We start from the raw sequence: 27,149 nt of genomic DNA on the forward strand, positions 1-27,149 counted from the left end.
CTGTCACACAGGCTGGGGTGCAGTGGTGCGATCTCGGCTCACTGCAACCTCCACCTCTGGCACAACCCTCATCTTGCTGTCTGATCGTTGTCGGGATGGCTTTCTCCCTGGGCACACTGTGCAGTCTCCGGGGCCAGGCTCTGTGCTTTTTTGCCATTACGTTGTTCTTAATCCCTAGCATATATCACAGGAGCTAGGATGAGTGGGCAAATGGGTCAAAATATCTGAGATCATGGTCTGTTTCTGCAAGCAGGCTAAGAAACTTTCCCCATAGGCTCTTTACCTGTTGGTGTAAAGCCCTTTTGGGCAAAGCCCCGCCTGGGCTCACCTGGTTGGTAAACATTGATTCCGTAGTTCCATTTGGCTGTGGTGACTCAGCACTTACAGGCTGGCCAGCTCCTTGTGGACTGGGGCTCTGTGAGTGTTTCCCAGGCCCCACACTACCAAGTCGGGGCAGCTCTCTCTTCTCTGACCCATAAAGCCAGGCCAAGCTCCTCATTCCCCCTGTGAGCACCAAGCTCATAAACCTATTTGTCCTTTGCCTTTCTTTCCTCTTTCCCTAGCCTTACCACAGCCATTCAGGAAGTAGTTATTAAGCACCTGCTATGTGCAGGGCACCAGACCATATACTTGAGCCCTTGGTCACATACTATCTTATATGACTTGAGTTATGTAATTTGGGCTCCCTCAACTAGACTGTAAGCTCCTAGAGGGCGAGGGAGCATGTCTTCTGCTGCTTCTATCTGCCTTATAGCACCTACAGCAGAACCCAGCACGGTCATGTGAGTAAATCCTTAGTGACTTGCCTTCTAGGCTCACGAGTTCAGTGTGAGCTCTTTCTCCAGGGAAGGATGAGAACAAGGACAATACAGCTCAGTCGGCTTTGTGGTCTCAGTATGGACCTAGTCTTGGGGCTCTTGCACGCCAGGGAGGGAGAAGGGCCAGTGATCTGAGACCCTTCGGTACTCCTTTATCCTCTCTATCCACACAGAACCCCCCTCATTCCACTTCCCCATCTTCCAAAGGCTCTTGCCCTCAGCAGTAACTATGAATAGCGAATAGCTTGGTAATCTGTGTGTCTGCGTATTATTCTGCTTATTTTCTCTCTTTGTTCCCTATGCATTCAGCCATGTCATTGTTGCCCTCTATTGTGAATTTCTGAACAGCAGAAGCTTGGACTAGGCCTCTTATCCTCACATAGTTTGGGAACTTAATAAATGCTTGTTGGTGATGATGACAGTGAGGGACATTGCAGGGTGAGGGTCTGGGGCCCCAGAGACCAACAGCAGTTGGGTTGTGTAACACTCAGTGCCTTTCCTCTGCAGTTCTCAGCTTTCGTTTGCCTTTGGTTTCAGGCCCACCTGCCGTTTGCTGTCATCGGCAGCACGGAAGAACTGAAGATAGGCAACAAGATGATGAGGGCGCGGCAGTATCCTTGGGGCACTGTACAGGGTGAGTGAGTCTCCGGGAGAGGGGCTACATGCAGGAAACCCCTTTTGTCTGCCTCGTTGTTTGTCCCCAGCCACTATATGACAAGTTTCTAAACTGTCCCAAGTCTCTGCTCATTTGGCATGGGTCCCAAATAGCCATAGGGGTCACTAGGAAGCTAACTCTGGCTCCATACTGGGATGCCCTGATGGGAGCAAGCTTCCTCTGTCTCTCATGGGAAAAGTATTCCTAAACACAAAGACTTGCAAGGTAGGAAGGAGTGTGCGAGAAAGCCTGTGTTCTTGCCCAAGTGCACCAGGAAATGCACAAGAATGTTCACAGTAGTGTTGTTTGTAATGACAAATAATTACAAACAATCCAGATATTCATTAAAATAGACTGGATAGGCCGGACGTGGTGGCTCACGCCTGTAATCCCAGCATTTTGGGAGGCCGGGGCAGGCGGATCACGAGGTCAGGAGATCGAGACCATCCTGGTCAACATGGTGAAACCCTATCTCTACTAAAAGTACAAAAAAAAAAAAAAGACTGGATAATGGGAGGGTGGGAAGGGGGTAAGGGATTTTAAAAAACTACATATTGGGGCTGGGCACAGTGGCTCACTCCTGTAATCCTAGCACTCTGGGAGGCCGAAGCGGATAGATCACCTGAAGTCAGGAGTTCGAGACCAACCTGGCCAACATGGTGAAACCCCGTCTCTACTAAAAATACAAAAAAAAAAAAAAAAAAAAGTCAGGCATGGTGGCATGTGCCTGGAGTCCCAGCTACTCAGGAGGCTGAGGCAAGAGAATCGCTTGAACCCAGGAGGCAGAGATTGCCGTGAGCTGAGATTTCGCCACTGCACTCCAGCCTGGGCGACAGAGCGAGATTGAAAAAAAAAAAGAAAGAAACATACCATTGGATTCCCTTTGTATGAATTCCAAAAGGAGGCAAAACTAAATAAGATATATATTTTTAGGAATGCATACATGAGAGGTAAAACTGTAAAGAAAACAAAGGAATGATACTCTCCAAAGTCAGGAGAGGGGTTAAGTCTCTGCCAGGGGAGTGGGGGGATAAAGAGGATGAGATTGGAAAAGGGCACTCAGGGGCTTCCAAGATACTGGTAATGTTTAACCTGGGTTGTGGAGACATTGGTGTTAATTTTTCAAAAATTCTTTGAATCGCACATACATATTTCATGCTCTCTTTTGAATGTATGATTATTTCACAATTGAAAAGCAATCAGACATATTGTATTACACTCAGGAAAGTTCCTTCTGGGATCTGCCTGACATATGTTAACTTACCCTCAGGGCTAGTCAGTTCAGTGCATAAGACAAGGCCAAGGACAGTGCTGTGGGTAGAAGAGGTCTTTAGTCCTGAGAGTCTACAGCTAGAAACCGGGCCGTGGCTGATAGGGGCATCGTGTGAAAGAGTGGCTGGTTCTCTGTAACCTCATCCCTACCACTGGGGAAACACCTGAAAGTGGGTGGCGAGTTGTCCGCATCACATACGAAGGCTGGCATGTTTTAGAACACCCCGCAGACCCACTGACAATAGCTGGATTTTCTCTAGGTAGGACAAGACTGGTTATCAGAGCTGTGCTAAGTTCTGGTCTTCTCTGCTGTTTGGAGCTGGGGTTGCTCCACTAGGAACGTTTGCAAATGGTTTCTGGACCCACAGTCCCACCCTGGGAATGGACTTGTGGTCTGAGAAACAGGAACCTGAAGTGAGATGAGGAGAAGCCAGTAGACATGGTTCCAATGACTTACTTCATCTGACGTGGACTACCCTGAACCTAAACAATAAAGGGGGCTTTGAAAGTTTTTCTTGTAAGTCTAAGTTGACTGTTCTGCTTGAATGAGGAAGAAGTTGTATATTGCTTAGGTAGCCTGCAGGGGCCTTGGAGGCACTCCTTCTGACTCACCATCAGAGATCACTGTCCAGAGATGGAGGAGGAGATGGCATATAGCATAGTACTGAGAAGTTGCATATAGCATAGTCCTGAGAAGTTGTCTTACTGATGTCATCTTTAATATTAGCCTATGTTCTATGACAGCAGGGGGCTTTATTCCTAATTCAGTGGGTCTTAAGCAGAAGGATTATGTGAGCTGATTCGGGCTTTGGAAAGACTGATGACCACAAGGCAGTCTGCTTCAACTACAGCTGACCCACTTATCCCAGGCCCCTCTCTGCCCCCACTACCCTCTTCCAGACTCTGCAAGACAGAATCTGGGGTGACTGCCTGCTCATCACTTCAGACACCATTTTTCCTACTTGTTCAGGCCAAATACCACCATCCGACACAGTGAAGCCATACCTGTAGCCACCTTGACAAAGTACTGCTTGTGACCTGGTCTAGCCAGAAATCGATTTTGCTATGACTTGGTCCACATCTGTCATTCTTGACCACTGCCCAAAATTGCAGACCTTTGCTTGCACTCTTTTGAAGAGGGGACTTGTTCACACAGGCCAGAAAGTGGGGTCCCCTTGCTCCTAGTCACCATTGCTACTGTCAGGCCATTATCTACCCTCTAAAGAAACCACCTCCTTGGAAGCTTCTACCATCCAGGTGGGCCATGCCTGCGGTCCACACCCCTCCTTGTCACTGCCATCTATCAATATCCTAGTTCTTTCCCCTTATTATTTGGAGACTTTGTCACCTCCCCTACATTGCCTGGGTTTGAGCCCTAACTCTGCAACTTACTAGCTACATAACCTTGCCTAACCTCATTGACACCTTGCAAACACCATTCCCTTCTCTGGCTGATAAATTACTATTCTTCCTTCCAGAGTCATCTTAGGGATTTTCTCTTCAGTGAAGTCTTCACTTTCCCAGGAGCTCTTAGGCCCCCCTCTTCTGAGCTTTATTGCCACTTGGCTATCCCTCTGTTTTTGTAGTTTTGCACTGAATTGTATTTGTCTATTTGCATCTATTCTTCCTCTAAACTGTAAGCTCCTGACAGCAAGATTCCATGACTTCGTTTCTGAATTCCCAGTGCCTCACACAATAATGGGAACAGAGATTCCACAAATATTGATTGGATGGATGGATAGATGGATGGATGAATGGGTGGGTGGGTGGATGGATGGATGGATGGATGGATGGATGGATGGACAGATGGATGGATGGATGGATGGATGGATAGATGCATATGTGCTGTTGTCCTACAAGTGGTGTAGACCAAACATTCTTTTGAAGGTCTGACTGCTGAATTTAGATTGTGGTGCTACTGACTGTCTTAACAAGTATTTTTGTGGTATCACCATTTTTCATTACTGGCATTTTTGTAACCTTTCATTTACATTTTCAGTAAAAAAGAGAGGAAGTAAATTTGCAGGATCTAAATACACAGATTGCAAGGCAACGTCACTGTTAGACATTTTGCCTCTCGTTTCATCCATTTCTGCTTCCGCTGGCCTTCCTTTCAACATACTTTCAATACCCCAAACCCTGCTATGCAGTTGAAAACGAGGCCCACTGCGACTTTGTGAAGCTGCGGGAGATGCTGATTCGGGTCAACATGGAGGATCTGCGGGAGCAGACCCACACCCGGCACTATGAGCTGTATCGCCGCTGTAAGCTGGAGGAGATGGGCTTCAAGGACACCGACCCTGACAGCAAACCCTTCAGGTACCACTCCTGCCAGCCCAGTCCAGCCCAGCTCAGCTCAGCCCACCCAGGTGGTGTGGAAGCCTTCCCCTGGAGAATTCACAGGGGAGGCGAGACACGGGTGCTAAGACCTCGAGGAGCAGGGGCGGCTCACTTGCCAGTTCTGCTTGCCTGTTCACCCTTCGCCACTGCACACCTGCCAGGAGAGCTGTGGGGCGCAGGCTTGGGAAGTACTGCTGCCTTGCTTTGAAGGGCAAGGGAAGGGAGGAGGCCCAGAGGACCAGCAAGGCGGATCACCACACACACATGCACGCATCTGTGACAGCTCCAAGCAGCTGCGCTGGAGGGGATCCCCAAGCTGGGGCCCTGTTCCACGGGGTGGCAGTTGGTAACTGTCCTCTGCCCCTCTTTCTTCATCAGGCTCCTGGCACTCAGACAGGTTCTTTACCCATTTCCCCATTCTGAAACCCAGATAGGACCAGGTAGCGATCCCTTGCCATGCATCGATGAACTGCAGGCTCTTCAATTGCTGTTCTTAGTGTCTGCATTCAAGTGCAAGTTCTGTTTTGACCGCAGGATGTTAATCATCATTGGCATATTTCTTAAATCAGAATGCTTTTAGAGAAGGGAAATGTTTTTGAAAGCAGGTTATTATGCAGAGAGGAGTGATGCACCAAGTAGAAGTGTCTGATCTATATGTGTGATGTGTGAAATAAGCTCCACAGTTGAAATTACCACGTGGTGCCCTTTATGTTGGTCAGGCACTAATAAGCAAGTGAGGGAGATGTCTACCGGTTAAAAAGGCTTTCAAAGAGCCTCTGAGATCTTACACTACCTGTTCACAGCCTAAAGCTGGCCTGGAGTCAGAGCCTAACCAGTCCCTTGGGGATACTTGCTTCAGGAAGGATAGGCTCATGCCCTATACTGACAGGTGGGGCCAGGGGCCACTGGAGCACGTGGGGCTGGGGGAAGCCCTGCTTGTCTCTTTCTGGTGGGAGCCCCCTGGCTCTCTTCCCCACCTGCAGCTTTCATCTGCATTTGTAGAGGAGTAGATGTGCCTCCACCTGGTCATTTTGTCTCCTTCCCTCCTCCTTCACTCCATCCTGAATACTCTGTTTCCTGTGTCTTCGCCTTCTTCACTCCTTCTCTGCCAGCTCCTTCTCGTGCTGCACGTAAGCATTCTTGTGCTGAAGAAACTTCCCCTTAACCCTGCTCTTTCTTACCAGCCTCTGCCCTGTCAAGAAGTCCTTGACAGGATGAGAAGGAGAAAGAGTTGTTCTATATTTGCTGTTTCCTCTTCCCCATCTCTCATTCATTCCTCAACCCACTGCAGTCTGGCTTCTGCCCCCAGCATAACCACTCAAATGCCTCGCTCCAAGGCCGGGAATCGCAAACTTGTGGCTAAGTTCAATGTTGCCTTTGGGTTCCATCTTATTTGATATCAACGCAGCACTTTATGCCATTCCTCACTGCCTCGTTGAAATGCTCTCTGCCTTTGGCTTTTCCAGCAATGTCCTGGCTGATTCTATTCCTATCTCTCCTACTATTTCTTCTCAGCCTCCTTTGCAGGCTCATTTTCTTCACCTTACTCCTTTAAATGTTGATATACACCCCCCGGGATTCTTTCCTAGGGCCTCTGCTTCTTTCACTTTTGTTCTCTTTGCAGCTGGTTCTTTCTACTCTCACAGCCCTAATTACCACCTAGAAGTAGATGGCTCCCAAGCTAGTCTTACTTCTGAAGTCTAAACCCATTAATCCAACTGCATCCTGGACATTTCCACTCTGACATCCCATAGAGGACATCCCCGAAAATCAAGCTTAGTACAAATTCATCTTCTTCCCTCTTAAGCATGCGTCTCCAACATTCCCTGTTGCTATTCATGATACCACCATCCACCTGGTTGCCCAGGGAGAATCAGAATTACCTTTGGCTCCTCCCAAGTCCTGGGAGTTCTGCCTTTCTTACCACTCCCTCCATTCCCTCCCAGCCCTTAACATTTAAGATCCTATCACTTCTTTTTTTTTTCTTTTCTTTTTTTTTTTTTTTTTGAGACAGAGTCTTGCTCCCTCGCCCAGGCTGGAGTGCAATGGCACAATCTCGGCTCACTGCAACCTTGGTCTCCGGGGTTCAAGTGATTCTCCTGCCTCAGCTTCCCAAGTAGCTGGGATTACAGGCACCCACCACCTCACCCGGCTAATTTTTGTATTTTTATTAGAGACAGGGTTTCACCATATTGGCCAGGCTGGTCTTGAACTCCTGACCTCAAGTGATCCACCCACCTTGGCCTTCCAAAGTGCTGGGATTACAAGCATGAGCCACCACGCCCAGCCAAGATCCTGTCACTTCTTACTTGGATTGATGGAAAGTCTATCCTTTTCACAACACAGCCAGAGTGGTCCTTCTCATTTTCAAATTGGATCTAGTATTACTTCCTGCTTTAAAACCATGCAGTGCATACACGTCCAATTTTTAAATATGTCATTCAAAGCCTGTTCTCTTCCACCAGGCTCAGGAACTTCGTCTGACTCTACTCCAGCATTGCCATGGTGCTCTCTGGCCATGTTGAACCACACCTGGCTCCCTAAGAATGTCATTCTCTCTCCACACAAGCTTTCTTACATGCTGCCCTCTTTGGATCACAGTTCCACCTCTTCTTCACCAGGCTATTGCCTTTTTTTTTTTTTTTTTTTTTTTTGAGATGGAGTCTCACTCTGTCACACAGGCTGGAGTGCAGTGAAGCGATCTTGGCTCACTTCAACCTTCGCCTAGCAGGCTCAAGCGATTCTCCTGCCTCAGCCTCCCAAGTAGCTGGGATTACAGGCGTCCACCACGATGCCCGGCTAATTTTTTATATTTTTTGGTAGAGATGGGGTTTCACCATGTTGGCCAGGCTGGTCTCGAACTCCTGACCTCAGGTGATCCACCGGCCTTGGCCTCCACAGTGCTGGAATTACAGGTGTGAGCCACCGCACCCAGCCTATCATCTCCTATTTCTTTAAAAATAAGCTTAGGCCAGGGGCATCTCCCACTAGACCATGAGTTCCTTGATGGCAAGTATGATGGCTGTTGGCTATAGAGGCTGAGTGACTAGCATCATGTCAATTAGTACTGAGTCTAGCACATATGGAGTCTCCTCAAGCATTTGTTGAAATAGTTCATTCATGTGGTCGGTTTCAGAGCTAGGGCCTGGCAGCACTGTGCAGGGGAAAACCCAGATGAAGAGACGGGAGACTTAGCTTCTGGTCAAAGGTCTCCCTCTAACTAGCCATGGAGCCTTGAGCAAGACACCTCACCTCTCTGGGCCTCAGTTTTCTCATCCGTAGAACAAGAGTATAGAATCAGATATTCTAAGTCTCTCCAGTTCACTAGGGTTGCCCCATCCCTCTTCAGAAGCCCTGTGGGCATGCTGTCATGGGCCAAGCCAGGTGCCCACAGCTTTGTGGTTCTATTTTTGTACCTGGCTCACAACTGGGGGAGGGAGGACAGAGGAACCCAGTGAGCATCTTTGGGGCCAGTTTTATCAAATAGGAGCCATTCCAAAGGAAGAAGAATTAACCTGACCATGTTCGCAGTTTACAGGAGACGTATGAGGCCAAAAGAAACGAGTTCCTAGGGGAACTCCAGAAAAAAGAAGAGGAGATGAGACAGATGTTCGTCCAGAGAGTCAAAGAGAAAGAAGCAGAGCTCAAAGAGGCAGAGAAAGAGGTAAATGTGAGCCTGGTGATTATTAAAATGTCAAGAAACAACAGCTGCTGGTCAGGCTGTAGAAAAATAGGAACGCTTTTACACTGTTGGTGTGAATGTAGATTACTTCAACCATTGTGGAAGACAGTGTGGTGATTCCTCAAAGACCTAGAATCAGAAATACCATTCGACCCAGCAATCCTATAGATCATTTTATTATAAAGATACATGCACACATATGTTCACTGCAATACTATTCACAATAGGAAAGACATGGACTCAAACCAAATGCCCATCAATGATAGACTGGGTAAAGAAAATGTGGTACATATACACCATGGAATACTATAGAGCCATGAAAAGGAATGAGAGGATGTTCTTTTTTTTTTTTTTGAGACGGAGTCTTGCTCTGTCGCCCAGGCTGGAGTGCAGTGGCACGATCTCGGCTCACTGCAAGCTCCGCCTCCTGGGTTTACACCATTCTCCTGCCTCAGCCTCCTGAGTAGCTGGGACTACAGGCACCCGCCACCTCGCCCGGCTAGTTTTTTTTTTTTTGTATTTTTAGTAGAGACGGGGTTTCACCGTGTTAGCCAGGATGGTCTCGATCTCCTGACCTTGTGATCCGCCCGCCTCGGCCTCCCAAAGTGCTGGGATTACAGGCTTGAGCCACCGCGCCCGGCCGAGAGGATGTTCTTTACAGGGATGTGAATGGAGCTGGGAGCCATTATCCTCAGCAAACTAACACAGGAACAGAAATCCAAACATCGGGCTGGGCATTGTGGTTCACGCCTGTAATCCCAACACTTTGGAAGGCCGAGGTGGTTGGATCACCTGAAGTCAGGAGTTCGAGACCAGCCTGACCAACATGGTGAAACCCTGTCTCTACTAAAAATACAACAATTAGTGGAGTGTGGTGGCACATGCCTATAGTCCCAGCTACTTGGGAGGATGAGGCAGGAGAATCACTTGAATCTGGAGGCGGAGGTTACAGTAAGCTGAGATCGTGCCACTGCACTCCAGCCTGGGTAACAGAGCAAGACTCTATCTCAAAAAGAAAAAAAAGAAAGGAAACACTTAATTACTTCACAGATCTCTTCCACATTTAACCTGTCGCACTCTCAAGGGTTCTCACCAAAGCCCATGACGGGGGTATTGGTTTTTTTTTTTTTTTCAGTTTCACTTAAAAAGAAAAAAAAAGTCAGACAGGTGCCTTGGCTCAGGTCTGTAATCCCAGCACTTTGGGAGGCTAAAGCGGGTGGATTGCTTGAGCCCAGGAGTTCAAGACCAGCCTGGGCAACATACTAAGGCTCCGTCTCTATTAAAAATACAAAAAATTGGCCGGGCGCGGTTGCTCACACCTGTAATCCCAGCACTTTGGGAGGCCGAGGTGGGCGGATCACGAGTTCAGGAGTTCGAGGCCAGCCTGGCTAATATGGTGAAACCCCGTCTCTACTAAAATTACAAAAAATTAGCCAGGTATGGTGGTACGCACCTGTAGTCCCAGCTACTTGGGAGGCTGAGGCAGAAGAATTGCTTGAACCCAGGAGGTGGAGGTTGCAGTAAGCCGAGATTGTGCCACTGGACTCCAGCCTGGGCGACAGAGCGAGACTCCATCTCAAAAAATAATAATAATAAAAATTTAAAAAGTACAAATACAAAGAATTAGCCAGGCATGGTGGCATGTGCCTGTAGTCCCAGCTACCCAGGAAGCTGAGGTGGGAGAAATGCTTGAGCCGAGAGATCGAGGCCACTGCACTCCAGCCTGCATGACAAAGTGAGACTGTCTCAATAAAAAAAAAGAAAAAGAAAAAAAAATGTCACCCATCACTTCTAGGAGAATTGAGGGGATCTCAAAGACAAATTAATAAAAGTACAACAAACAAAAGCCAGGTTAAGGCAACTGATAGGCAGCCCTAGTGACTAAGAGATGCTTTAGGCCAGTTGCGGTGGCTCACGCCTGTAATCCCAGCACTTTGGGAGGCCGAGGCAGGCGGATCACGAGGTCAGGAGATCGAGACCATCCTGGCTAACTCGGTGAAACCCTGTCTCTATTAAAAATACAAAAAAAATTAGCCAGGAGTGGTAGCATGCGCCTGTAGTCCCAGCTACTCGGGAGGCTGAGGCAGGAGAATCACTTGAACCCGGGAGGCAGAGGTTGCAGCCGAGATCGTGCCACTGCACTCCAGCCTAGGCGACAGAGTGATACTCTGTCTCAAAAAAAAAAAAAAGAAAGAAAGAAAGAAAGAAAAAAGAAAAGAGCTGGTTTATACAGCAAGTCTATCACTCACCTACCTAAGTGACAGTGTCAAATACCCCCAGGACCCAGAGAACCAACTTTCTTCATGGTATGCTGCAAGTGCTACAGAATCCTAAACTCTTTTCCGAATCCATGAAAGAAAGTGCAATTCAGCTTGCTCTGCTCTTACTATTCAGGGTAGTTTATTGCATTTTAGTTTGTGACTGTCTGTGCCTCTTGTTCTTTGATCCACCTACCACAATGGCATACCAGAATATTCTTTTTTTTTTTTTTTTTTTTTTTTTTTTCCGAGACAGAGTCTCGCTCTGTTGCTCAGGCTGGAGTACAGTGGTGCGATCTTGGCTCACTGCAAGCTCCGCCTCCCAGGTTCAAGCGATTCTCCTGCCTCAGCCTCCCGAGTAGCTGGGATTATAGGCACGCGTCACCACGCCCAGCTGATTTTTGTACTTTTAGTAGAGACGAGGTTTCATCATGTTGGGCAGGCTGGTCTAGAACTCCTGACTTCGTACCACCCACCTTGGCTGGGATTGAGCTGACTACTGGGATTACAGCACTCCCAAAGTGCTGGTACTACAGGCATGAGCCACTGTGCCTGGCCCAGAATATTCTTCTTGTTCTTTGGGTTTCTGGTTCTATTCAGGACTAATGAAGCCTCCCTTTAGTTAAGGCTGAGGTGTCTGTACTCATTCCATGTCATAAAATCCTTTTTATTTCCTTCCATGCCCAAAGCCAAGCATTTCCATTGACTGACTTTCCCATTACTGAAGTTTTCTCTGTGATCCGTGGTGATCCTTCCTGATTGCGGGGTTAAGAAAAGACAGGGGTTCCTTACACATAAGAGGTCCCGTTATATAATGCTCTAAATACTGGGTTGACCATAGTCAAATTCCTTACTTCTTAGACCTTCTGTTTCCTCATAAAATAGAGATAATAGAACCTACCTCATAGGAATGTGGTAACAATTAAATAAATTAATATGCATAAAGGGCTTATAAAAGTTAGTGCTTAGCCTATAATAATTTCTCAGTAATTTTTTTTTTTTTTTGAGACGGAGTCTTGCTGTGTTGCCCAGGCTGGAGTGCAGTGGCGTGGTCTCGGCTTAGTACAACCTCTGCCTCCCGGGTTCAGGTGATTCTCCTGCCTCAGCCTGCTGAGTAGCTGGGACTACAGGCACATGCCACAATGCCTGGCTAATTCTCGTATTTTTAGTAGAGATGGGGTTTCCCCATGTTGGCCAGGCTGGTGTTGAACACCTGACCTCAAGTAATCTGCCCACCTCGGCCTCCCAAAGTGCTGGGATTATAGGCCTGAGCCCGGCCAGCACTCAGTAAATGTTATATTATTATCATTGATGTTATTATTGAACATGTGTGGTAACTATTGGGACTCTTTTTAACAAAATGTCTGACTAAACACAATGCAGTGTTCCTTTACCATATTCAGGAACAGAGACTTGGAGATAAAATGACAGGAGGAGAGAATGATCCAGAGCATGGTGCCTTTGGTGCCATCATGGCAATCCCTGACAGAAATGCCCCCTGAGGTTCCAGGGTCCTGCAGGGTCACAGCCCTACTGGTCCCCACCCATCTGGGCTTGGCCAGGCTGGGGACTGCTCACAGGGGACTCTCTCCAATCTCCCTGTGCTTCCCTGCCAGCTGCACGAGAAGTTTGACCGTCTGAAGAAACTGCACCAGGACGAGAAGAAGAAACTGGAGGATAAGAAGAAATCCCTGGATGATGAAGTGAATGCTTTCAAGCAAAGAAAGACAGCAGCCGAGCTGCTCCAGTCCCAGGGCTCCCAGGCTGGAGGCTCACAGACTCTGAAGAGAGACAAAGAGAAGAAAAAGTAAGTAGCAGTCTGCTCTGGGGTGGTGCCTTCTCTTTCCTGCTGCTCATCCTCCCGGGGCAGGACGTGGCACCCGAAGGGGCTGAGGACTGGTGACCAGAGGTGAGCTGCAGGCTGTCAGACTGGTTGAGGTACCTATAACTGGTCCCAGCATCCCTGCGGGACCTTTTGATTCCCTGAGCTTGGGGAGTTGAGAATAGGGGAGGGGTGTGGTCCCAGAGGCCCAGCCCATCTGTCCAGCTTGCTCAGGAAAGCCCTGCAAACTCAAGGTCCATGGGAGAGGAAGGGAAAAGAGGAAAAGCAAAGGGAGAGTGAGAGAGCAGAAGGGAGGAAAAAAATTAGAGGTGCAGCAATATAAGAGAGGAACAAGGCCTCTCAATATAAGAGAGGAACAAGGTGGCTCACGCCTGTAATCCCAGCAGTTTGGGAGGCCAAGGCAGGAGGAACACTTGAGGTCAGGAGTTCGAGACCAGCCTGGCCTATATGGCAAGACCCCATCTCTACTTAAAAAAAAAAAAAAAAAAATAGGCTGGGCGCAGTGGCTCATGCCTGTAATCCCAGCACTTTGGGAGGCCGAGGCGGGTGGATCACGAGGTCAGGAGATCGAGACAGTCCTGGTTAACATGGTGAAACCCCGTCTCTACTAAAAATACAAAAAAATTAGCTGGGTTTGGTGGTGGGCGCCTGTAGTTCCAGCTACTTGGGAGGCTGAGGCAGGAGAATGGCGTGAACCCGGGAGGTGGAGCTTGCAGTGAGCCAAGATCGTGCCACTGCACTCCAGCCTGGGCTACAGAGCGAGACTCCATCTCAAAAAATAAAAAATAAAAAAAAAGAGTTAGAGACCAGCCTGACCAACATGGTGAAACCCTGTCTCTACTAAAAACACAAAAATTAGCCAGGCGTGGTGGCGTGAGCTTGTAATCCCAGCTACTCAGGAGGCTGAGGCAGGAGAATCGCTTGAACCCAAGAGGCAGAGGTTGCAGTGAATTGAGATCATACCACTGCCCTCCAGGTTGGGCGACAGAGCGAGACTCCATCTAAAAAAATAAAAATAAAAATACAGAAATTAGCTGGGTGTGGTGATGCACACCTATAGTCCCAACTACTCAGGAGGCTGAGGCAGGCGGATCACTTGAACCCGGGAGGTGTAGGTTACAGTGAGCCGAGATCACACCACTGCACTCCAGCCTGGGCAATGGAGTGAGACTCCATCTGAAAAAAAAAAAAAAAATAGAAAAGAAAGAGAGGAACAAAAAGAACTGCAGATATGGTATAATCCCAGCACTTTGGGAGGCCAAGGCGGGTGGATCACTTGAGTTCAGGAGTTCGAGACCAGCCTGGCCTACATGATGAAACCTTGTCTCCACTAACAATACAAAAAATTAGCCAGGCGTGGTGGCGTGCGCCTGTAATCCCAGCTACTTGGGAGGCTGTGCAGGAGAATGGGCTGAACCGAGGAGGCGGAGGTTGCAGTGAGCTAAGATCGCACCACTGCACTCCAGCCTGGGCAACAGATTGAGACTCTGTCTCGAAAAGAAAAAAAAAAGAAGTGCAGATACAGGGTAGTGGAAGAAAGAGAGAGCCTTTAGCAGAAACTCAGTGCACTCTCTCCCCACCCCTGCCCTATATCTGAGGTTGCTCATCTCTCCTTGGCCATAGTCCCACCCTCACCCTGCCTCAGTTCTTACTTGCTGCAGGCAACAGAATTTAACTGCTGCCACTGAAGGCTGCAGCCAGCCCTGATTTCCTACCTCTTTGTGATCCCTCCCTGCTGACTTAGTTCTGCCCAGCCTGGGGTGCTGAGAACTTAACAGGGGAGCCCTCAGATGTCAGTGTATGCTGCATGTGCCCCATCCTCAATCTGTGGAATGATTTTAAGACTTCTTATCTCCCCTGGTATTAGAACAGTGACTCCTAGATACCATGTGGGTCAATAATCCTCACCCAACCCCAGTCTCTGCTTGCTGAAGTTATCAATTCCTCATCCTAGAACCAGAGAAAAGTATTTCAACGGGATCTAGAAAAACTCCTGTGGTGCCCTTGTGCCCTGCAGTTGTTTGTGCAGTGTGGGTTGAGGTGTTCCCAGGTGGACTGTTTAGCAGTGTCTTTACTAAAGGGTACTGAGGATCCAAAAGGTGTCCATGATCATTGCCTTCTGTTTTCAGCCATTTGTTCCTGGACTTAACTATGGGATATTTTTGCCAGAAGGAAGAAACACCTTCCTTTCCTCTGGCTTATCACTTAGGAATAACATGGTAACTTTTGCTTAACAGTAAAATATGTTATATTTGAAGGCACTCAGCTTTGCAATCCAATTACTCTTTATTCAAATGTGTAATTTAAACATCTTGGCTGGGTACAGTGGCTCACGCCTGTAATCCCAACACTTGGGGAAGCTGAGGCAGGCAGATCACCTGAGGTCAGGAGTTTGATACCAGCCTGGGCAACATGGCGAAACCCCGTCTCTACTAAAAATACAAAAATTAGCTGGGTGTGATGGCCCACACCTGTAGTCCCAGCTACTCAGGAGGCTAAGGCAGGAGAATCACTTGAGCCTGGGAGGTGGAGGTTGCACAGCCAAGATCGTGCCACTGCACTCTAGCCTGGGTGACAGAGTGAGACTTTGTCTAAAAAAAGAAAAAAAAAAAAAAAAGAACATCTTCACCAATTAGTCCAGAAATTTTTCTTACTGAATCTTAATACTATATGTCAAATTCACTGATGAATGAACTTTTTTGGTATTACCTGATGGATAAAGTTCAACTAGCCAGAAAAAAAGTCTCTTTGGACACACCCTGTACTGTATTAACTTATCTGTCGTGGTGTATTAGTTGCACCAGCAGGAATGAATTCCTATTTTTAAGATCAGAAAAATCTAAATTTGTCATCCAGCTATAACTGCTGCCTTCATAGTCCTGTGGTATTTGTTAACTCAGTACCTGGGGCAGTTTCATAGCCTGCTTGTGGGAGTTAGGAATTGGTTTGTTCAGGCTACATTGAAACTATAAATATTCCCTATTCAGATGTTCAGTAAAAGTTCTTCTCACATCAAGCTTTCCCCTTGTTGCCCTTACTGACTGACTTCTCCCACCCCAGGCAGGAGACCCCAAGAGGGAGATACCCCTCTCTACTCTCCAGGAATATTTGGGGTTGGTGACAGTGCTCCTTTCCAATTCTGAAATGGGTGAAAACCCTGCTGGCATGTGGCACCTCATATTAGCAATAAGGGCCTGACAGAATGACCTGTCTTCTTCCGTACTTCCATATGCAGAAGTGGCCCTGGGTTTTGGCTTCTTATGTAATTTCATGAGCAATTGGTTAACTTCTGGAAGAGCCACTGTTAGACCTGTGCTACCCTCCTCCCATAGTCATGGTAGTGAGTTTTGAGGGCAGAAATGGTGGTAGTAGTATTTCTTCTTGAGAGATGGTGGTTGGATCTAAGAGTCACATATTCAGAATTTCCTTTAGCTGCCCCTAAAGAGATTAAGAAAGTATTGGCCAGCCGCGGTGGCTCACGCTTGTAATCCCAATACTTTGGGAGGCCAACGCAAAGGATTGCTTGAGTCTAGGAGTTTGAGATTAGCCTGGGCAACATAGTGAGGCCCCTGTCTCTACAAAAAAAAAAAAAAAATTAAACATTAGCTGGGCCTGGTGGCACTTGCCTATCATCCCAGCTACTCAGGAGGCTGAGGTGGGAGAATTGCTTGAACCTGGGAGGTTGAGGCTGCAGTGAGCCGTGATTGCACCACTGCACTCCAGTCTGGGCAACAGAGGGAGACCCTGACTTAAAAAAAAAAAAAAAAAAAAAGAGTATCAGTGTTTCAGGGGTTCCTACCAGTCCACCCTTCCCACTTCCCCTTCCTGCTACTCCTAATCACCTTTGACCTCTAACCCTTCATTGTTTGTGTCAAGTCATAATATTTTATTTCTCCTCATGCTCACTCCATCTTCATCAGCTCTTACTGTTTTACAGTTAACTCTGCTGTTTGCTGCATGCTGCATGAGACCCAGGGTCCTGGTAAGCTTGATTAACTCTAAATAGAACTGGCAGTGGCTTCTAGAACATATCTCCCCCAATCCCGCACCCCCAACACAAGCATCTAATCATAGAAGAAGCTGCTTCATTGGTCTAGCTGGTTTTCTCTCGTGACTTATAATATGCAGAAATAGTCTAGTGTGGTTTCAAGTGTACATGTGGAATGCCTGCCTGCCTGATTAAAATGAGGGGTCGTTTTCAGACTTTCGCTGCTAGAACAGCTGGGTAACACAGGTGGATCCTGTGATCAGTATTTGAGGTTTCAGTGTGGGCAGTTTTTTTCTTAAAGAGCCATAATCGGGCCGGGCACTGTGGCTCACAGACCTGTAATCCCAGCACTTTCGGAGGCCGAGGAGGGCAGATCACCTGAGATCGGAAGATTGAGACCATCCTGGCTAACATGGTGAAGCCCCATCTCTACTAAAAATACAAAAAAAATTAGCCGGGCGTGGAGGCACAGGCCTGTAATCCTAGCTACTTGGGAGGCCGAGACAGGAGAATCACTTGAACCCGGGAGGCGGAGGTTGCAGTGAGCCGAGATCACACCATTGTACTCCAGCCTGGGCAACAAGAGTGAAACTCCATCTCAAAAACAAAAGGAGCTATAACCATCATTTTCAAAATTAATGAAACCATAGTGATGAGAGAAACTTTGGGTTTCACAAGCCCTGTCCTGCAGTGTCACAGTCAGCATCAACCCTCTCCCATCTCCCTGCATCAGGTTTGAGAATGTCCAGAGTCAATGGAAACTCACTTCTCTGTTTCCTGCTGGTGGCACTTTCTTATCTGAGGGGTTCAAGTTCTCAAATTTCCTTTGACTGTACCCCTCAAAACCATAATAAGGCTGAGAGCAGTGGCTCACGCCTGTAATCCTAGCACTTTGGGAGGCCGAGGCGGGTGGATCACCTGAGGTTGGGAGTTCGAGACCAGCCTGACCAACATGGAGAAACCCTGTCTCTAGTAAAAATACAAAATTAGCCAAGCGTGGTGGTGCATGCCTGTAATCCCAGCTACTCGGGAGGCTGAGGCAGGATAATCGCTTGAACCTGGGAGGCAGAGGTTGCGGTGAGCTGAGATCACGCAATTGCACTCCAGCCTGGGCAACAAGAGTGAAACTCCGTCTCAAAAAAACAAAACAAAAACCTATAATAAAAGTGGAAGAAAATGAAGAGATCTTAGAAATTACAGAGAATTCCTTACATTTAATCCTACAAGTACTGGCCTCATGAAAACCTCTTATAAGGAGATCAGCAGGTAAGGATTCCTCAGTGCTAGATGTTGTATTAATAAAAGTTTATAAAGTATCACATAGTTTATAGAGAGACTGAAAGCAGGGATTAAGGACCTTGTATCTCCTCTACTAGACTCAGGTAGTGGATGGAAAGGAAATACAAACATTTTTAATTTAACATAATTAGGGTTATTTCCGTTTGTTTCTTTTTTTTTGACAGAGTCTCACTCTGTCGCCAAGGCTGGAGTGCAGTGGCACAATCCCAGCTCCCTGCAACCTCCGCCTCCTGGGTTCAAGCAATTCTCATGCCTCAGCCTCCCAAGTAGCTGGGATTATAGGCATGTGCCACTATTCCTGGCTAATTTTTGTATTTTTAGTAGAGACCGGGTTTTACCATGTTGGCCAGGCTGGTCTCAAACTTCTGACCTCAGGTGATCTGCCTACCTTGGCCTCCCAAAGTGCTGAGATTACAGGCGTGAGCCACTGCACCCAACTAAGGGTTATTTTTTTTTTTTTAAACTTTACCATGGAAACTTTAAAACATGAGCAAAATAAGAGAGGATAATACAGTTCAGCCCAGAGCCCAGCCCCCAAACAACCATAAACGTATGCCCAGTCTTGTTTCATCAATTACCACAGACCTGCGGAATTATTATAAAGCAAAACTATATCCTTTTATCTGTGAATACTTTAGTATATATCTCCAAGAGATAACGATTCTTAAAAAAAAACATAACCACAACCCCACCATTATCACACCTACAAAATGAACAATAATTCATTAACATGAAATGTCTAGTCAGTGTTTGAAACATCCCGGTTGTCTCATAAATGCCCTTTTACATTTGGTTTGTTTGGATCGGGGAATATAAAATATAGAAAAGACTTTTCCCCACTCACCCATGTAGTTTATGATTTAAATGGAGAACCTGCTGTTAGTCACCAAACTGATTGCCGCAGCTATTGCACTGGGGACTCAGGGCAGCTGGCAAAACATCCTGCTTGGAAGCAAATCCTGAAGAGGAAGTCCATAGAGGTTTCTGCAACATAAGGCCCATGAAACCGGGCCAAAGGAAACAATCTTAAAAGAACAATGACTTGATTTACTGTCTGGCTTAACAGCAAGTCTTGGAGCCCCTGCTAGTTGATTGGAATTAAACAGCAGATTTCCATTTAGGAAGACAGTTCCTAGAATGTCTGTCCATTCCTTGCACTGTATGTAGTTCCAGTGCCTAGCGAAGTGTCTGACATGTAATAAGAACTTGGTTCATGTGTTATGTTCTTTGTTCCCCCATTTTTAATGAGGTGAGCAGGAAATATGTATTCTAGTTAATGAGATTTCAGTTAATTCAGGTTTCACGGCACATGGCTTGACACAATTGCATACAGGTTTCCCCAAGTAAATCAGTGTTAGTGGCCATTCCTAAAATGAATTCTGGCAAAACTATAATTAAAGCTACACTTTACAAGTGAGAGGCAATTGGTAAACACCTGGAACAGCCAACCCCAACCCCAAGTAGGTTGGCTCTTCCTGGCAGGCTTCTCCCTGGCAGACCACGAAAGCAGTTCCAGACCAACTGCTTGGTCACAGGAGGCTTTGGCCCCCCCAGGATCTGAAAGCAGCAAAGGCAACCCACCCCCTCCTCAAAGCCCTCATTCAAGGGGTGGATCACAAAGGCCACCTAGAATGCAGGCAGAGTGAGGCTTACTGTGCCTCCACATTTTGAAATTGCTTGAGGCGCTACTTATAGCTCTCTGCATTTGTAAAAGCGATTCATTTGTGACCCCCCACATAGTTGCAGATACTCTATCTGAGTCGTTATTGGTCCTTAGGAGTGCACAGTATATGGACAGTATACACACATCAAAATATATCAGCCTTCCCATGAAACCTAGAACATAGGCCATTGCAGTGTTTTTTAGGTTACTCTTCCCCTAGGAAGTAGACAAAGAATAAAAATAAGATATGAGCATTTGTATAGCTTTTATTACTTTCCAAAGTGGTTTTGTTGTTGTTGTTGTTGTTTTTGGTTTTGGGGGTTTTTTGATATGATATCTCATTTTATACTTACAACAGGTCTGTGAGGTAGAGAAGGAATAATCCCCAGTTTGCAGGATGAGTAAATGGAGGCTGGGTGAGGTGGCTCACTCCTGTAATCCTAGCGCTTTGGGAGGCTGAGGTGGGAGGATCACTTGAGCCCAGGAGTTGGAGACCAGCCTGGGCAACATGGTGAAACCCCGTCTCTATTTTTTTGTTTTGTTTTGTTTTAAAGAGAGTTGGCCGGGCATGGTGGCTCACGCCTGTAATCCCAGCACTTTGGGAGGCCAAGGCGGGCAGATCACCTGAGGTCAGGAGTTTGAGACCAGCCTGGCCAACATGGTGAAACCCCATCTCTACTAAAAATATAAAAATTAGCTGGGCGTGGTGGCAGGTGCCTGTAATACCAGCTACTCTAGAGACTGAGGCAGGAGAATCGCTTGAACCCGGGAGGTGGAGGTTGCAGTGAGCTGAGAACCCAACCTTGCAACCCAACCCGGGGAAAAAAACAAAAACCCAATCCCAAAAAAAAAAAAAAAAAAAAGAGAGAGAGAGAGAAAGTAAAGAGAGTAAATGGAGGAGCAGAGAATTTAAGGAATTTACCAAGGACCACACGGTGAGTTGGTGGCAGAACTCCTAATTTCTGATATAAATGACCATTCACCTCAGCGTGTGTATACCTTCAAAGTGTATGTATGGGAGTATATTCCCTTTGAGGAAGTGACTGTAAAACATACTCATTTATGCCCATACTTCTATCCCTGACAGATATCTAATAGTCTTTATTTAATGGGATAAATTTATTCTTCAGGTAATAAATAGGGGCTTAGATCTATAGCCAAGGAATTCTCAGGGACATTGCATGTGATAGTCTTAAATAAACAACAGCTCTGGCGCCGGGCGCAGAGGCTCGTGCCTATAATCCTAGCACTTTGGAAGGCCAAGGCAGGCGGATCACCCGAGGTCAGGAGTTCGAGACCAGCCTGGCCAACATGGTGAAACCCCGTCTCTACTAAAAATACAAAATTAGACGGGCATGGTGGCGGGCGCCCGTAATCCCAGCTACTTGGGAGGCTGAGGCAGGAGAATCACTTGATCCTGGGAGGCGGAGGTTGCAGTGAACCAAGATCGCACCATTGCACTCCAGCCTGGGTGACAGAGCAAGACTCCGTCCCAAAAGAAATAAAAATTAAAATACACAGACACACATACACACACACACACACACACACACACACACACACACACACACACACACCAGCTCTGGGCCCAGCTGTGACTTTTGCGGCCACAGGCAAGTCTATTGACTTCTCTGTGTTTCTCGGTCTACTCATATGTATAATGGGGATCAGTCCTACTTGCCGTATATTTGTCACAGGAATGAAACTTACATGGAAGAGAGGTGAAAGTATTATTTAAGCACAAACCAATGATGGGTTTCCATAGTTCATGTTTTCAGTTAACTGTGGTCTGGACCCTAGAGCAGAGTTCAGCAACCAGCAACCATCCTCATATGCTCTGCAAACAGGTCTTGCCCCAGAGTACCAGTTAGCTGACTAGGACAGCTCTGAGGGCCTCCTGCGGTGAAACCTCAGCCTCCTCTGCTTTCCTTATGGGACAGGAAATGCAGTGGCTAGAGCCTGGGGCTCTATCCGGTGGCCTGAGGCCACTTAGAGATTTGCAGAAGGTATTCCTGTACAAGGTATTGGGTGGTGGTGTGGGGGGCGGGGGAGGGGAGACATTAGTCAGGACCTAGTCATTAAGAAGAGATAGGGCGGGCTCAGTGCCTCACACCAGTAATCCCGGCACTTTGGGAGGCTGAGGTGGGCGGATCACTTGAGGTCAGGAGTTCGAGACCAGCCTGGCCAACATGGTGAAACCCCGTCTCTACTGAAAATACAAAAATTAGCTGGGCATGGTGGCAAGTGCCTGTAATCCCACCTACTCGGGAGGCTGAGGCAGGAGAATCGCTTGAAGTTGGAAGATGGAGGTGGCAGTGAGCCAAGATCGTGCCACTGCACTCCAGCCTGGGTGAAAGACTGAAACTCCATCTCAAAAAAAAAAAAGAGATAAAATGTATTTTTGTGGTTGTTGATCATTATTTTGCTGGCTAATGCCACTGCTGCCATCATGTGGGAGTGTGTGTGGAGTGTATTAGAAAGCATGTTCCCTGGAGCCAATGCAATAAGACCTTAAGACCATCTAACATAGCTAAATTCTAATTTAGCCATTAGTCCTCATGACTTAATTTTCTTCTGACTATTTTTTTCTTTTTTTTTCTTTTTTTTTGGTACATTAATCTATCCATTCATTAACTCAGCTTCTCTTTTCATTTTCAGTTTGGGCTTCCTGTAGACACCCTTTTCCTGCGCAACAGAGCTGGGCCTCCCTTTCTCTAACTTCCCCCTTAACATGCCTGGGGGGCATACAGTCCAACCCAGGCCCTCTCCTCTCTTCCTGCCAAGGTTTATAGAAACCTGAGAATCTGAGGGCGATGTCTGGCCGCTGGTCAAGAAGCCAACAGTCATGTGGCTCGCAGATGCATCCTGCATCCCAGTCCCCCTCCCAGCACCCCCAGCCATCCCCCCTGTCTTCCCCCACATCTTTGCCAGAGGTGTGACATGGTCAGGGGGCCCATCTGCTACTCTTCCCCAGCAGCTCCCCTGTTCCAGTTCTGGTTGCTGTTAGTTTTCCCTGAGGTATTTGCATCCACCATGGCTGGGTAAGCACCAATAAGCACAGCTGCCCCCTTGGTCTCCTGTATCCCAGTCACTAGTCTTCCCTGGCCCACCCCACCCTCATCCTCAGGAGCCGCAGCCACTTCTTAGAGAGTTTCAAAAGGAGAGCCTTTGGCGCCTTTTCCGTCTAACCTTTGAGTCCAGCCCTTTCCAGTTTTCATTCACTCGAAGTAACTGCACTCAAGCTGTGCTCAAAATCTGTAACGCATTTATTTACACCAAGCCCTTCCCATAAAACACAACTGCTGGAGAAAATAGCAGACGTTTCCCCTCTCTCTAACTCTGGGTATCCCACAGATGCAAAAGGGAGAATAAACTTACATATTATTACCAGCCTAGAGTCTTGAATGATAGCCTTACTGAGTTCTTCTTGTGAGGTATTTCAGCATCTCAGGGGTAATTTCCGGAAGGGCTCCACACTGTCCCAATAGGGTGAGGCCAGTAGCAGGAATAATAAATCCCACTTTGTAGACTGGAAAACTGAGCTGTCAAAAGAATCAAGTGTTTGGGGGTTTGCTCTGATGAGTCTTGTAGTTCATTTGGTGAACGTCATGATGATTTTTAACATGCATTTTGCATGCATCCCTCAATAAGAAGAGATGAGACTATCGGCTGGAGAGAAGAAAAGAGGTGTTACACCTTGGAAGGCCCTTAACTTGCTTTCCAATTTAAGGAATTGAGAGTTTAAAAATATTCCAGCCCTAGTTTTTATCATGGGTCCCATCTGATAGTGGCTTTGGGAACCTCTGTGAAGTAGAGAGCCCTCCCTTGTTAGGGTTATGAGGCACAGTGGCCTTTGGTGTTTGGCCAGTGACAGTGTGAGAGATGGAGTTGACCTGGCAATGATCTGTGGCTAACGTGCCGTCTCTCTGCCCTTCCTTTGCAGTAATCCATGGCTGTGTACTGAATAGTATTCCCCGCTACAGCTGGACTGGACTCCATTTAGCCTTTTAAGCCGAGGTTTCTATTTTAACTGACAGCTTTCCTTTGGGGTGCCAGGCAGCCAGGCCCCCCACCCCTACCCTGCCATGTACTTCAAGCTCACTTCTTTTTGAGTTCCGCAACTTGCTCCTGCCTCCCAGACCCACTGGCACTGACCATGACCACCTTCTATTTTTTTTTTTTTTTTTTAGAGTTTCTTTTTTTGATCACTTACTTTCAAAGCACACAGTCAAACAAGGTTATGCCAAATTTCCAGGCCTTTTTGAAGTATTGAGAAGGGGAAGGGGATTTCTCGCTTCGATTATAGATCATAGTAGGAAGCAAAAAGAAAAAAATGAAAAGCAAACATATGCACGTACTTCCTTTTTTTTTGTTGGCAAAGCAAGAGTGTAGGTTTGCTGTGTACCGTCTGGTGCTCTACTGATTGGTGAGTGACCAGAGCAAGTATAAAGGTGATGCTGCCAAAGCACAAGCCAGTTTCTTGGGAAAATTCAAGTTACAGTGGAGTATTGTTTTGAAGACCATATGCTTGGAGGTAGAAACAAACCAACAACCAAAAAAAAAAAAAAAAATCTGCTCAGATACTCAGCCAGTAGCTCAGAGAGATGCTGAGTTAGGCCTGTCAGGTCTCCCTGGGAAAGGCTTCGTATTTGCAACTTTGATGATTCTGTGTCCAGCTTCAGAGCTGCTTTCCCAGAAATTCACGCTTAAAAAACCAACTGGTAATCACCACCCCCGACCCCGCCGCCCGGTAATTATTTGCATTACAAACCGGAGGCGCCCTCATTTGCATTTCTGTACAGATTAACTACTTAAGGCTTGAGAAGCTCTGAATACTTCGAAAGTATTAGACCCACACAGCCTTGGAGAGACCTTCAGAAACTAAAGAGGAGTTTTATATTAAGGGAGACATTTTAGTCAGTAAGACGATATAACCTAGTTACTCCGTAAGGGGAAATGAAGGCCCAGAGAAGGGAAGGGACTTGAGCAAGGTCCCAGTGCTGTTTCCAGGCAGAAGCCAGACTAATTTTCATGCCTCCTGACTCCCAATCCATTTCACAAAGGGATTCAATCTGTTTATATACGTTCCTGGATACGAGGCCTTTTGATGTTCAGAGTAACTGAATAGTTAGTATTAGAAGACCCTCGAGGTTTTTTCCCACAGAAAAACATCTGAAGATGGATTGGGTGAGGGCTGGTAAAATGAAGGCATGCTGGGCCAGCTCCTTAACCCAGTGATGCTGCAAGGCTGGAACGGGGTCCAGGAGACTGTGTGTAACAGGTGCCCTAGGTGACCATTATAATCAGGGAAGTTTGGTAAACAAAAATCAAACCCATGAGTGAACATAAAAAGTTGATCAAGCCCATTAAAATGGGTATTTCATTGGGTGGCTTTATTCACTGTAGACAGAAAGATTTTTTCCTTCTTCAATGAAAAGGTGTTTTAATTAGTACAACTAGGCCGGGCGCGGTGGCTCAAGCCTGTAATCCCAGCACTTTGGGAGGCCGAGAGGGGCGGATCACGAGGTCAGGAGATCGAGACCATCCTGGCTAACACAGTGAAACCCCGTCTCTACTAAAAAAATACAAAAAAACTAGCCAGGTGAGGTGGTGGGCGCCTGTAATCCCAGCTACTCGGGAGGCTGAGGCAGGAGAATGGCGTAAACCCGGGAGGCGGAGCTTGCAGTGAGCTGAGATCCGGCCACTGCACTCCAGCCTGGGCGACAGAGCGAGACTCCGTCTCAACAACAACAACAAAAAATTAGTACAACTGTTACTATTTTAAAAAAAAATACCCTAAGTACTCTGTTTACTTCTGGTGAAACAAAACCAGTCATTAGCAATGGTCTGTGCTTTTATTTTCCCAGACTGGAGTGGCTTTTCTGAAATACACACACACACACACACACACACACACACACACACACACACACACGTACACACATCCCTCACTTCTCCTAAGCCAAGAAGTTTGCTTTCCCTAGCTGCAGTGTAGATGGCTCTTGTTTTTGTTTTTATGTTTTAATCATTTGGCATTCACATGTGGCTGTTAATAATGTGCTTGTTTTTAATTAAAACAAGAAGCTTTAAACTGGTGTGTGGTGTTCTTAAAACCTTCTCAGCAGATTTCCCCGTGGTGATGGCCCAACAGTGACCCCCATTTCTAACCTGTCTTCTCAAACTATAATCTGTGCTACCTCGGTACTGCCCATTCCCCTCCCCCTGTCTTACTTTGAATGTCCTCTTTCTTTGGCTAATCTCATGTTTTCTTTCTCTTTCTCTCTCCCTCTCCAGCTTTTTTTAATCTTGTCTTCAGCAGCTGCACTAAGTCTAAAGGAGAAGACTGCCATTATAGAAGAGTTAGGGTTCCATATTGTCTCAAATCAGAAATCAACCAATTCCCTCTCCCCTCAAACTGCAAGCACACGCACATACGCCACACCACCCAACAAGTGTTCATGTGTCCCTGTGTCCAGGCAAGAAGCTCTCTTCCCGACTCACATGGTATTTTAAATGGAAGTGTCTTGTCCTAACTAACAAGGCAGGAAAAGAACCATCAGAGCTGGAAAATGGACCAAATGTAACCTCAGAGAAACAACTACAGGACCACTCACCCAAGTGTAAGTGACTGGGGCAGGACACTTCAGCTGTGGGTGTGGAAGTACTGTTCTGTTCACAAGGTTTTGTTTGCGTTTTGTGTTTTTCTTTTAAACATTTCTCTGGTTCGATGGGTTGACTGTCTACGGCCACTGTTAAAACATTTCTGAATATGGAAGAGAAAGTCAAGTGACATTTTTATCTTCTTCAGCATTCACAGACCTTCTATAGATTCCAGCAAAGGGGAAAAATGTGTCCACTATCTAACACTCAGGTGGAGAAGGGAGAGAAGGGAGAGAAGGGAGGGGGTTTAAGCTTAGTGAGGGCAAAATTACTCCATTCCACCTTCTGAGACCACTTGGGGTTTTGAGAGAGGTTTCTGCTCAACCTGGGATCTGGAGGGAGAGCTTTGATGTTGGTAAATCTGCCTTGAATTCATTGGTTTAACTTGCATCAAAATACCATGTGAGTGTGCTCATTCTCATAGATCCCTACCATCATCACCACCATTCTGCTGTTCAGTGTCTCTTGAGAGAGCCTCTTTGCATGTTTTCCAGAATCTGTGTGTGTTTTTCCTTTCTTCTCCTTTGTTCTTTTTGCTCAAAGGTGTGACCAGTCACTGCCCCTCTGGGGCTTTCATTCTCCAGGAGAAACATCCCAGAACCAGCACTGTTTAGCTTACTACCTTTCTAATGTCCATGTCAATTTTCAATAAAATTCAAAGAAATGCTGAA

At 46.8% G+C, this 27,149-nt stretch overlaps 1 protein-coding gene across 8 annotated transcripts; it reads left to right on the plus strand.

Moving 5' to 3' along the window:
* On the plus strand, positions 1-27,149 carry SEPTIN6 (septin-6). Of its 8 annotated transcripts, none has more exons than XM_031662568.1 (6): positions 1-1,452; positions 4,896-5,064; positions 8,617-8,749; positions 12,642-12,832; positions 16,789-16,850; positions 26,113-27,149. In XM_031662568.1, exons 1-6 carry the CDS (start codon positions 1,218-1,220, stop codon positions 26,349-26,351), a joined length of 1,029 nt encoding a protein of 342 aa, XP_031518428.1. In that variant the 5' UTR covers positions 1-1,217; the 3' UTR covers positions 26,352-27,149. The 8 variants fall into 8 exon arrangements, with proteins under 8 accessions (XP_031518428.1, XP_031518429.1, XP_031518430.1 ...); XM_031662569.1 differs by lacking the exon at positions 26,113-27,149 and adding an exon at positions 22,477-24,333 and having other exon boundaries at positions 2-1,452; XM_031662570.1 differs by lacking the exon at positions 26,113-27,149 and adding an exon at positions 23,762-24,395 and having other exon boundaries at positions 3-1,452.

This window comes from Papio anubis, unplaced genomic scaffold (assembly GCF_008728515.1).
Source record: "Papio anubis isolate 15944 unplaced genomic scaffold, Panubis1.0 scaffold753, whole genome shotgun sequence".
Lineage (NCBI taxonomy): Eukaryota > Metazoa > Chordata > Mammalia > Primates > Cercopithecidae > Papio > Papio anubis.

Coding starts and splice junctions, on each gene's coding strand:
- SEPTIN6 (XM_031662568.1), top strand. CDS start 1,218: ATGCTTGTTGGTGATGATGACAGTGAGGGACATTGCAGGGTGAGGGTC. Junction 5,065..8,616: donor CCTGACAGCAAACCCTTCAG/GTACCACTCCTG, acceptor CCATGTTCGCAG/TTTACAGGAGACGTATGAGG. Junction 16,851..26,112: donor GCATGAGACCCAGGGTCCTG/GTAAGCTTGATT, acceptor CTCCCTCTCCAG/CTTTTTTTAATCTTGTCTTC.